The sequence below is a fragment of the Pithys albifrons genome, chromosome 5, assembly GCF_047495875.1.
Source record: "Pithys albifrons albifrons isolate INPA30051 chromosome 5, PitAlb_v1, whole genome shotgun sequence".
NCBI classification, from domain to species: domain Eukaryota; kingdom Metazoa; phylum Chordata; class Aves; order Passeriformes; family Thamnophilidae; genus Pithys; species Pithys albifrons.
In genome coordinates this window covers 75,414,033-75,426,174 of record NC_092462.1, presented here as the reverse complement: position 1 = coordinate 75,426,174, position 12,142 = coordinate 75,414,033, and the positions used below count along the sequence as shown (strand labels likewise).

The following is a 12,142-nucleotide window of genomic DNA, read 5'->3' as shown; positions in this document are numbered from 1 at the left end:
GCCATCCAACTTCTCCATCCATCCCGATGGGCTGTGTCACAATTTCTTCCCTGCTGAAGCTTTGGACATGGCTCAGTGATGTAGCTGTGTGGGATAGTGGAGTCAGGAGAACGTCCAGCTCTGGGACACGGAATGGTTTGGGTTGGAAGGGACTTTAAAGACCATCTCATTCCAACCCCCTGCCATGGGACACCTTTCACTGGAAGGAAGAGGAAAGGGAGGCTGGCAGGAGCCAACAGTGGGTCTCCAGGTTCAGAATGTGAGTTGGATGGTCTGGATGAACTTCCTGCCCTGCAGTTTGGGACTCCCACCTTTGGCCTGGCTGTGAGGGGGCTGTTTTTGGAGGCTGCCAAGACTCTGCCCCACTTTCTGCTGCCATGTCCTGAGCCCCACATTTTTTCACTCACTGAGTTCACTTGCCCTGCAGCTTCACACCCCAAACCTTCGATTTCCTTGCCTTGATTTCCCCGGGGTGATACATTGATTTCCTCACAGCCCCACATCTCCAAGTCCTCACATGTGTTGAATTCACTGGGATGGGAATCCACACTGGGACAGGAATCCACACTGGGACAGGAATCCACACGCTCCGTGTGGAGCTTTGTCTCAGTCACATACACCCAGGAGGCTTCAAAAAGCTTCCTAGAAGAGCTCTTGTAAAACCAATTGTGGAATGGTGTGCTCGGGGAATTTCCAAAGCCCATTATTGTCTCAGCTCCTCCAGCAGGGCCCTCTTTAGCCACCTTCCCATTTAGAGACACAATAACACGGTAACAACCCGATAACAATCCTCTGATAAGATGCTTTATCATCACCACATCAAAGTGCCCCGCTGGGACATACAGATGGGCCCCTCTCCAGCTGGAAACCACACAGGATATTTCAATGAAGGTGTAAAACTGCCTTGTGATCCACCTGCAGTAATTCCAGAGGGCTGTGTGTCCTGGGAGCCATTTCTTCCTGGAGATCAGCAGCACTTGAGGTTTGATAGTCCTTTTATCCCAGCCCAGCGCATCTGCTGCTGTTCCACATCCATCTGAGTGCCTAATAAAAGAAGGAATTGCTGCTGAGCTGTTTGCTCCAGGACTATTCCGGGGTATCCATCAGGGTGATGGGGCATTGCACGGATGAAAGGGAAGCACCGAGTGAATAAAATCTCCTTCCCACCACTCAGGAATGAAGGGAGGAAGTTTCTGCAGGAGCTGTGGATCGTTAGGTCCATGCCAAACGAGACAAGGAGAAAGGCAGAGGTGTTAATAAAAATGGAATGTGTTCTCACACACACAGAGCCCTGTCTGTGTCCTAGAAAGAGGTGAGGACACATCCCAGGGAGGGACATATGGAAAACAGCAGTAACAGTGATGGAAACTCCATGAGTGTGGGGAGCTGGTGCTTTGAACCCTGCCCACAGCCTGGTGGCCTCAGTGACAGTCCCTGCAGAGTGGCTTGAGCTACCAGGGGTTGCAACTCAACAGTTCCCACTCCAAAGCTGGGAGATATTTTTAAAATCCAGTCACATCTTGTCCTGGTTTCGTCCTGGCCTTCCAGCCTGAGCTGTCCGTTCCTTCTGCCCCCACTCCTCAAAGCAGGGAAAAGGAAAGGGAAAGAAAAACCTTGAAAGAAGCTGAGCCAAGTCATTATATATTTATATATATATATATATATATGTATGTATATTCTCTACATGTCTACAATTATATGTATACAATTTGCACCCACAATAGGGAAAAGGGAAAGGGAAGGGGAAAAGGGAAGGGGAACAAACAGGGGTGAAAAAGAGACAAAACAAAAAGCAATGGGTACAAAAACACCCCCACCCACCCACTGAGTAAACCCATAAAACACAATCCCACCAACCACTCTCAGAAGGAAGTAGCCCCTTCCTCTCACGTGGGGGTCTCACGTGTTTCCCCCAATCTCCTGCGTGGCTCTGATGAGGGACTGAGAGCAGCCCAGAGCCCTCTGCACTCCACCCTCACCTGAAACCAAAGAGAGATAAACTTCCTATCTCCTATCCCGTGGGAGGGGAAAGAATGGATGAGGAATACCAAGGAGACAAGCCCCTCCCTAGTTACATCTGCTTACCAGGGAAGAGCCTGGGACAAACTATCACACTTCCCATTCCCTTCTCCAAGTTCCTGTGACTCTGGGGATCCGTTTCTTTACAGCCTTTGGAGCACAAGTCCTCTTGGAGCCACCAAACAGTCCTGCACTGCAGCCTTTGGACCTGATGCACTTCAGCCACCCCTCTGCCTTCTCACCAACTCTTCTTTCCCCCCAGGCATGAATGTTCTGGAGAGTTCCCCCTACGAGCCGTTCATCAGGGGCTTCGACTACGTCCGCCTGGCCTCCATCACTGCAGGTAGGAGGGTGGGAGGTGCCCTGACTGGGGCAAACTGGGGGGAACTGGAAGAGCCACAGACAGGGAAATCCCTTGGTGAGCATTCCCTGCTTCAGTTGCTTTTCCAAGGAGTGATTCCTGTGCTAAAATGTTACATGTTCTGGGAAGAACCACCTGTGATTTTGGGGCTTTATTGTGTCCGTTAGTGTGTGGACATGGGAAAACAGGGGCTGGGGCTGAGGGATGTGGTAGAAATGCCTCTTCCAAAGCTCCATTGTCCATGCAGACACCTCATCAAACAGGAGCTGGGTGGGTGCTGTTGGATTTCAGAAGGTCCTTCCATATCAGTCACAGGGTCAAACTCTGCAGGGACACAGATCAATAACCCAACCCATGGGTCAACCCCAGCCACAGCCTTTAACCCCATGCCCCGAGGGCAGCCCCAGCACCCAGCCCTGTGCTCTGCATCCTGTAATCTCCTCAACAACTCAAGCAGAGCTGCCTGACACCTTCTCACCCCTGCAGGGCACAAACAGGGCTCGCAGGTAAAAGGTGAGCCAAAAACCCATCCATCACTAAGCAGCTACTGCACCACTGCCATGGGGTGATTTTTGATACCAAATTCCCTGTCTGGGAGCAGGTGATGTGCTCCCCTGTGTCCCTGGCAGATGAGGGCTCCAGACTGGGTACAGAGTGGCTGGAGAGCAGCCAGGCAGAAAGGGACCTGGGGGGACTGAGGGACAGGAAGCTCAACAGGAGCCACCAGTGTGGCCAGGTGGCCAAGAAGGCCAAGGGGATCCTGGCCTGGATCCAAAGTAGCGTGGGCAGCAGGCCCAGGGCAGTGACCCTTCCCCTGGACTCTGCCTTGGGGAGGCCACACCTTGAGTGTTGTGTTCAGTTCTGGGCCCCTGAGTTGAGGAAAGAGATTGAGGGGCTGGAGCGGGGCCAGAGAAGAGCAACGAGGCTGAAGAAGGGACTGGAGCACAAGTGGTGTGGGGAGAGGCTGAGGGAGCTGGGGGTGTTTAGCCTGGAGAAGAGGAGGCTCAGAGGTGACCTCAGCACTGTCTGGAAGTGCCTGAAGGGAAGTTGTGGCCAGGTGGGGGTTGGTCTCTTCTCCCAGGCACTCAGCAATAGGACAAGGGGGCACGATGAGCTCAAGCTCTGCCAGGGAAAATTGAAGGTGGAGAGCAGCAAAAACTTCTTTGCAGAGAGAGTGCTCAGGCATTGGAATGGGCTGCCCAGAGAGGGGGTGGATTCCCCATCCCTGGAGGTTTTTCAGCTGAGCTTGGCCGTGGCACTGAGTGCCATGATCTGGTAAAGAGACTGGAGTTGGACCAAGGGTCGGACTTGATGATTTGGGAGGTATTTTCCAACCCAATCCATTCTATGATTCTTTGACCTCCTCACGGGTGGCACTGCCGGGGGGTGGTTGGAGGGATATCAGTACCAACCCTCCCCTTACCATTCCCACCCCTCCCCAGGCTCTGAGAACGAGGTGACACAGGTGAACCGCTGCCTGGACGCTGCCAAGGCGTGCAACGTGGACGAGACGTGCCAGCGGCTGCGCACCGAGTACGTGTCTCTGTGCATCCGGCGCCCGGCGCGTGCCGACGCCTGCAACCGCGCCAAGTGCCACAAGGCTCTGCGCCGCTTCTTCGACCGCGTGCCCCCCGAGTACACCCACGAGCTGCTCTTCTGCCCCTGCGACGACACGGCGTGTGCCGAGCGCCGCCGCCAGACCATCGTGCCCGCCTGCTCCTACGAGGCCAAGGACAAGCCCAATTGCCTGGCACCGCTGGATGCCTGCCGGGAGAACTACGTCTGCAGGTAATGCCCACCTGTGGGTGGGGATCTGAGGTGGCCCTGGAGCCATTCCCCTTGTGCTGTCCCTCAATGCCTTGTGCGAAGTCCCTCTCCAGCTCTCCTGGAGCCCCTTTTGCACACTGGAAGGGGCTCTCAGGTGTCCCTGGAGCCCCTTTAGACACTGGCAGGGGCTCTGAGGTGTGTCTGGAGCCATTCCCCTTCTGCTGTCACTCCATGACTTGTCCCAAGTCCCTCTCCAGCTCTACTAGAGCCCCTTTAGGCACTGGAAGGGGATCTCAGGTCTCTCAGGAGCCCCTTTAGACACTGGCAGGGGCTCTGAGGTGTCCCTGGAGCCATTCCCTGTGTCCTAGCCCTCCATGCCTTGTCCCAAGTCCCTCTCCAGCTCTCCTGGAAAAGGCACTTGAAGGGGCTCTCATGCACTGAAAGGGGCTCTCAGGTCTCCCTGAAGCCCCTTCAGGCCCTGCCAGGGGCTCTCAGGTGTCCCTGGAACCTTCTCTTCTCCAGGTGACCCCCCCAGCTCTCCCAGCCTGGCTCCAGCCCAGAGGGGCTCCAGCCCTGCAGCGTCTCCAGGGCCATTAATCCATTTGGGAGTCAAAACCAAAGACATCACAGAAACATAGAATGAACTGGGTTGGAAGAGACTTCTGAGACCACCAAGTCCAACCCTTGATCCAGCCCCACTGTGCTCACCAGCCCATGGCACTCAGTGCCACATCCAGTGTCACCTTGAACACCTCCAGGGGTGGAGAATCCACCACCTCCCTGGGCAGCCCATTCCAATGCCTGAGCACTCGTTCTGTAAAGAATTTCCTCCTAACATCCAGCCTAAACTTTCCCTGGCACAGCTCCAGCCTGTGCCCTCTTGTTCTCCTGCTGGTTGCCTGGAAGAAAAGACCAACTCCCATCTGGCTACAACCTCCCTTCAGGCAGTTCCAGACAGTGCTGAGGTCACCTCTGAGCCTCCTCTTCTCCAGGCTAAACACCCCCAGCTCCCTCAACCTCTCCCCACAGCACTTGTGCTCCACTCCCTTCTCCAGCCTCGTTGCTCTTCTCTGGCCCCACTCCAGCCCCTCAATCTCTTTCCTCAACTGAGGGGCCCAGAACTGAACACAACACTCAAGGTGTGGCCTCCCCAAGGCAGAGTCCAGGGGAAGGGCCACTGCCCTGGGCCTGCTGGCCACGCTACTTTGGATCCAAGCCAGAATCCCCTTGGCCTTCTTGGCCACCTGGGCACAGTGCTGGGTTATAAAGTGTTAGAAAGGATAATCTCTTCTTCTTCACTTGCTCCTTCAGCTTTCTCCTGCCCCCATCACTTCCCTGCGTGCTCTTTGCTTCTCACTCTGCTCAGCCCCAAGGGTGAGTGTGAGAGCCAAAGGCACCCACCTCCAAACTGTGGGATTCAGCAGACCTGTCTCATGGACAGTGGAATAAGTGGGATACTTGACTGTGTCCAACAGGAACTCAGCTCTGTGCTCAGTTTCTCCTCCCATGCACCAGAACCCCCTGGACTCTGTTTCTGCAGTTCCTTCTCTGAGCTCTCTCCATCATCTCTGGCAGTTGAGTCCCCTGTGAGATGCAGCACCAGGATGTGTTTGGTGGGCAAAGCTTCATTCTGAGTTTGTTCCTCCACTGGGGCCAGGGAGGAGAAGGAACCTGCTGTCCCAGAGCAGGGAAAGAGCAGATCCCACCATCCAACCTGTGGCACACACATTTATCAGGTTGGGCAGAGAAGCTGTGGCTGCCCCAGCCCTGGGAGTGTCCAAGGCCAGGTTGGACAGGGCTTGGAGCACCCTGGGCTGGTGGGAGGTGTCCCTGCCCATGGCAGGGGTGGCACTGGGTGGTCTTTGAGGTCCCTCCCAGCCCAAAACAGTCCATGATTCCCTGATCTGCCACGAGGAGGTTGCACAAATGATGGATCCTTGGGAAGGGCAGTGAACCACCACCCCACCCCATCCCACTGACAGGCCATTCCCTCAGTGGCTCCTTCCCATGACCCACATCCTTGTATCATACACAAGGTGTTAACAAGCAGGAGAGCTGAGATGTTCACGCTGGAGTTGGTTTAGACCTTTTCTTTGCTTTTTTTTGGTTTGGTCCTAAAGAAGGACCTGCTCTGGGTCTCGGTGACAAAGCTGGATCTCCTGATCCATGGCTGGTCTGCACCAATCCTGGCACCTCAAACTCTGCCCTGTCCAGTGAGTTTCTTCAAGAAGGTTTGAGCTAAGCAGGGCTGTGGGATGGGGTGTTTGCAGCCACTCTCACTGATCCATCTCCTCAGTTTCCATCTCCCCTGGTCCAGAACATCCCACAGGAGCACCCAGACTGTCCCAACAGTCACAGACATTGTGGATACCTTAAATCCATGGCATTTTGAATTAGAAAATTAATCATTTTTATCTCTCTCTGTATATAATATATATAATATACCCACCAGCAAGGCTGGATTCTGGGGAGACTTTAGAGCACCTTCCAGTACCTAAAAATACAAGAGAGCTGGAGAGGGACTTTTGACAAGGGTGTGGAGTTACAGGAATGGCTTTACACTGAAGAAGGGTAGATTTTGATTGGATATTGGGAAGAAAATCTGCCCTGAGAGGGTGGGCAGGCCCTGGCACAGGTTGGGCAGAGAAGCTGTGGCTGCCCCATCCCTGGGAGTGTCCAAGTCCATGTTGGACAGGGCTTGGAGCAACCTGGAACAGTGGAAGGTGTCCCTGCCTGTAACAAAGGTGGGACTGGATGGTCTTTAAGGTCCCTTCCAACCCAACCCATTCCACAATTCCAAGCTCTGATGGTTGCAATTGCAATCTCAGGGTCTCAGTGTCACCCCAGATCCACCACTCAACCTGTGGCCAGCGTGGTTTGCTCCTCTGTGTCCATGGGACCTCCACAGACCCACCCCATGTGCACACTCATGGCCAAACCCTTCCAGTGCTTCTCCTTCATCTGTGCTATTTTCACCCCTCTATTTCTCAAAGAGTCTTTGATATTCCAGAATGTTGATCCACACACGGCTCCCAGGAGCAGAGCCCATCTGGCAGTGGGAGATGAGAGACCACAACTGCCCCAAACTGGTGGTCCCAGCCCAGTGCCCCTGGTGCAGCTGGAGCCCTGTGCAGACACCTGGAGAGGAAAAGCACAAGAACAAGTGTAGGACACACTTCCAGTATTATCCCAGACTCTAATTATTGTGGGGTTTGGGACTTCCTGAGCTGAACTTCCAGCAGCCATTCCCTACCAGCACATCATCTTTAAATTACTCTTAAAATTTGCTGTATTTTCACAAAAGGGAGGTGAAAGCAGCAACATCCTGTTGGAAGGATGGACTGGGACCAATATTCTCATCCCTGAGCACCCCAGAAATGTGGGGGAAGGACAAGAAATGAGGAACAGACCCTGAAAGATGTCAAACCCCTGAGCCACACCAGCCCTTGCTCAGATGTCCCCAGGGAATCTGAAATGAAAGATTGATCCTGGAATCTGAAATTGTCCTGCCCTCTCCCTAACAAGGCAAGAGGGCCCAGAGGGGCGGAAGAGGTTCAAAAAAGGGAGAGTGTTGCTCTCCAGGAGGCTGGAAAGCATTTCCTGCAGCAGCACAGCTGTTAATTATCTGGTCCCTTGGTCTCTGCATATATAATGTCAAATATCCTCCAGAGACACAGCAGGAGCAAAGGGTTGATGTGTGACCTGGTCAAAGCCAGCAGGGCAGAAACCACGAGGAGAGCCAGGAATAAATCAGAAAGGAATGGGGGGAAACACTCCATGTGCCTGCTCTGCAAGTCCCTTCACAGCTGGAACCCCCTGGAATTCCCAGCTTGGAGGGGAACATTCCATGTGCCCACACTGCAAGTTCTTCTGCAGCCCCTTTGCAGCTGGAACCCCCTGGAATTCCCAGCTTGGAGGGGAACATTCCATGTGTCCACACTGCAAGTTCTTCTGCAGCCCCTTTGCAGCTGGAACCCCTTGGAATTCCCAGCTTGGAGGGGAACATTCCATGTGCCCACACTGCAAGTTCTTCTGCAGCCCCTTCACAGCTGGAACCCCCTGGAATTCCCAGCTTGGAGGGGTGGGTTCTATATGGATTATATAAAATGATATCAAACCTGCCATCAGTATCTTCCTCCTCTAAATGCAGCAAATTTTGGGCAAGAAGAGTTTCCCTGGACATGTCACAGGAGAAAGGGGTTGGTGAGGGGCAAATACTGGAACAAAGGGAAAACAAGGAGAAGGAGGAGGAGAGAAAGGAGCAGAAAAGTGCAAGTTGGAATGCTGACACTGGACAGGATCTCCAACAAAATGTTTGGAAGAGAGAGAGTGTCTGGAAGGAGCGACATGCTCAGTTTCCCTGGACATTTGGAGGTCAGTGCACAGTTCAGTGCAGGTTCTCATCTAAAGGGCTCTCCCTTCAAGTGTCACCAGTGCTTGAGTTTCTCCAGCAGCTACATGAGATCCCTTCCCACCTGGCTCCGGGATGCCTGTCCAGATGGATCTGCATCTCCAACAGGTCCTACCTGAAAGCCCCATGTGGATGTCTCAGATGTCCTGCAATGCCCAAACACCTCTGTGTGCCAACAGCTGCCTCATCCCTAAGGAATTCCATGGCAAAGAACTGATTGACAGCAGGACTTTCCTGCTCCACAAGCTCCAGAGAGTCCACCCTTGTCCTCAGAACAGGAATGGGGATGAGGCAACAGCCCCGGTGATGGGTAGAACAATTCACATCTGAGCCTTTGGACATTCCCCTTGATCTGAGCTGACTTTGGAGTCTTCAAAGAGAGAGAAACTGCACCAGAGCAATTCATGTTTCAACAAATCAGTGTAGAAAAGAAGGCTGAGGGTCTGTGTGGTGGCAAAGTTAAAAATGGCAAACACAGAATGAATTCCCTTCCTGGAGCAGCAGCTGCTCTTCCCTCGACATTCAGCCTCACAGAGCAGAAAACAAACATTTCTCCCAACACTGGACCTTCCTTGCAGTTCCAGAGGATCCCTGTAAACCATCAGCTGCAGAACCTGCTCACAAATTGCTCCTGGGCTTGTTGGGTGGGTGTTCATTAAGACTGATGTAGCAACACCCACAGCTCCAAAGGGTTTTGCAGACACCACCAGTGGGCTGTGCTGGTTTGAAGATAAACCTGAAGGAGAAACGAACCCAACATAAAAGAGGTTATAAGTCAGAGTTACAATTTAATAACAGTATTACAAGAAATGCAATGGCACAAAGAGAAATTGGGTTTAACCCCCAAGCCCAGCAGTGTAACCCACCCCCTGGGGCACAAACACAGGGGGGTTTGGTGGCCCCTGTGCTGAGCCCCACGTGGTTCCCCCGAGTCCAAAGGCAAAGGAAGGGACAAAGCTGTTGGTGCAGATGATGGCGCAGTCTGGGGGAGAGTGGGGGGCTCCTCCTGTCCAGGGTCTGCTCCTCCTCTGGATCCCATGAGGGGTCCCAGAGGTCCCCAAAGGCCAAGATTGTCTCCCCTCAGGTTTGGGTGGGAGCCCCCAGTGCCTCCCCCAGGGCAGGGAGTTCCACACTGGGGGATCTGACTCTGGCAGTCAGGGGGGATTTTGGAATGGTTGCTGGCCCCTGAGCAGAGCTGAGCCCTCAGGTGGGTGTGGAGGTGCCAAGGAGTCCCTGGAGGGGAGTTCTCCCAGCTCCTCTGGCAGGCTTCTTTCCCAGCCAGCTCCCAGCCTGAGGGCTCAGGTGTGCCCTGGGCAGCTGCTGCCAATGGGCCATTGGGAAGAGTTGGTGGGCAATGAATGGAGGGTGGAGAATGCCCAGCTTTGGTCACACCCACCCAGGGATAAACTGGTCCCACCTGCTGAACTGGGACAGTGGGTGTTTGTTAAAACTGCTGTAGCAACACCTCCAGCTCCAAAGGGTTTTGCAGACACCGCCACTGGGCTGTTACATCCCTTTTTCTCTTCCCCCCCCAAAAAAATATCTGTGCTGACCTGTCCTGTTTTGTGCTGTGGCCCCACCAGGTCTCGCTACGCAGAGTTCCAGTTCAACTGCCAGCCCTCCCCACGGGCTGCCAGCGGCTGCCGGAGGGACAGCTACGCCGCCTGCCTGCTGGCCTACACTGGCATCATCGGTATGGAGGGCTCCAAACACCTCCTGGGCTTGTGGGAACACAGTGGGAGGGGTGGAAAACAGCTGGGAGGGAGAGGAGGGAGAGGGATCCAACATCAGGCAAAGTGTCGCTGGCCGGGAGAGGGAGGGGGTTGTCCCGCTCTGCTCTGCTCTGTGCTGGGGTGGCATCACCTGCAATGGTGGGGCAGTTTGGGCACCAGAATAAAAGATATTAAGCTCTTAGAGAGTGTCCAAAGCAGGGCAGTGAGGATGGGGAAGGGCTCTGAGGGGAAGAGAGTGAGGACACTCTGAGGACACTCTGGATTAATCCTCTCTTTGTTGTCTCTCATCATACTGGACATCCATTTTGCTTTTTTTCAATGAGAGAAAGAAAAGCTTTACACACACTCACAGAAAAGTTGTGAATGTTCAGCCTGGAGAAAAGAAGCTTTGGGGAGATCTTCCCGTGCCTAAAGGGGCTCCAGGAGAGCTGGAGAGGGAACTGAGACAAGGGTCTGGAGGGACAGGACACAGGGAATGGCTTCCCACTGCCAGAGGGCAGGGATGGGTGGGATACTGGGAAGGAATTGGTGGCTGGGAGGGTGGGCAGGCCCTGGCACAGGTTGGGCAGAGAAGCTGTGGCTGTCCCATCCCTGGGAGTGTCCAAGGCCAGGTTGGACAGGGCTTGGAGCACCCTGGGCTGGTGGGAGGTGTCCCTGCCCATGGCAGGGATGGAACTAAATGGTCCTTAAGGTCCCTCCCAACCCAAACCATTCCCTGATTCCCGGAATGTTCTTAGGAAATCTGAGTTCTCAGAAACTGCCCATTACTGGACTGAGAGCACTCTGCAGTTGCTGGAAGGCTTTGTTGATGGTGGGGTGACCAAAGGGGATGTGACTTCTCCTTTTCTCCTCCCTGGGAGCAACCCAGACCCCCGACAGCAGCACCTGAAGGGTTTTGCTGCATCACAGAAGGGTTTGGCTAAAGCTGAGAGCAGAGTTACCCGAGAGAGCAGCACCCAGGGGTGTCACTGACCCTTCCTCAAGTCCCAGCCTCATAGTAACCCTTCTCCACCCCCCCCTCCCTGCAGGCAGCCCCATCACACCCAACTACATCGACAACTCCACGTCCAGCATCGCTCCCTGGTGCACGTGCAACGCCAGTGGGAACCGGCAGGAAGAGTGTGAGACCTTCCTGCACCTCTTCACCAACAACATCTGTCTCCGTGAGTGCCCAGATCAGCCCTGGGGTGGGTTGTTGGGCATGGGGGCATGGAGATGCCCAGGTCCTCTGGAGTCTGGAGGTGTCCAGCTCCCTGGTTACTGACAAAGCAGCTCTGAAGCCCCTCAGAGGTGCATTTGGGTGCTGCAGATGGAGGAGGATGGAGAAGTGGATGCTTTTCCTTGCCCTGACAACCTTCTTCTCCCTCTCTTTGCCACCCACAGAAAATGCCATCCAGGCCTTTGGCAACGGGACATACCTGAGTGCAGCAGCCCCTTCCATCCCCCCCACCACACAGATGTACAAGCAGGAGCCAAATGCCAACAGAGCCGTGGCCACGCTCAGAGAGAACGTCCTCGAGCACCTCCAGCCCACCAAGGTAGGGCAGGGCTGGGTTGGTCCCCAGAGATGCTGGGCTGGCCCCCAGAGATGCTGGACCGTGTCTGTACCTCCTCCTGCCCTCTCAGCTCAGCTCCCTGTGCCACCTGTGTCCCTTCAGCCCTGTGCAGGGATCCAGCCTCCCCTCCACGTCCTGGAGTTCTTGGGCACCTCCTCTTCTGCATGTCCTGCCTTGTTCTTCCCCAGCATCGAGCACAGAGGTCCAAGTTCCTATCCCTGACTCTGTCCTCCTGCCTGTTGGTCCATTTCCCTTCCCTTCCCTTCTCAAACATTCCCTTCCCAAACATTCCCTT

General features: G+C 54.4%; 1 protein-coding gene across 1 annotated transcript in view; it reads left to right on the top strand.

Annotated features, from left to right (window-relative positions):
- The window catches only part of GFRA4 (GDNF family receptor alpha 4), a 76,674-nt gene that overhangs the window by 57,265 nt on the left and 7,267 nt on the right, over positions 1-12,142 (top strand). Inside the window, exons 3-7 of the mRNA XM_071555271.1 lie at positions 2,282-2,362; positions 3,823-4,168; positions 10,142-10,251; positions 11,320-11,454; positions 11,675-11,829. Coding sequence (XP_071411372.1) covers positions 2,282-2,362; positions 3,823-4,168; positions 10,142-10,251; positions 11,320-11,454; positions 11,675-11,829 — 827 coding nt within the window. The remainder of the gene's footprint in view (positions 1-2,281; positions 2,363-3,822; positions 4,169-10,141; positions 10,252-11,319; positions 11,455-11,674; positions 11,830-12,142) is intronic.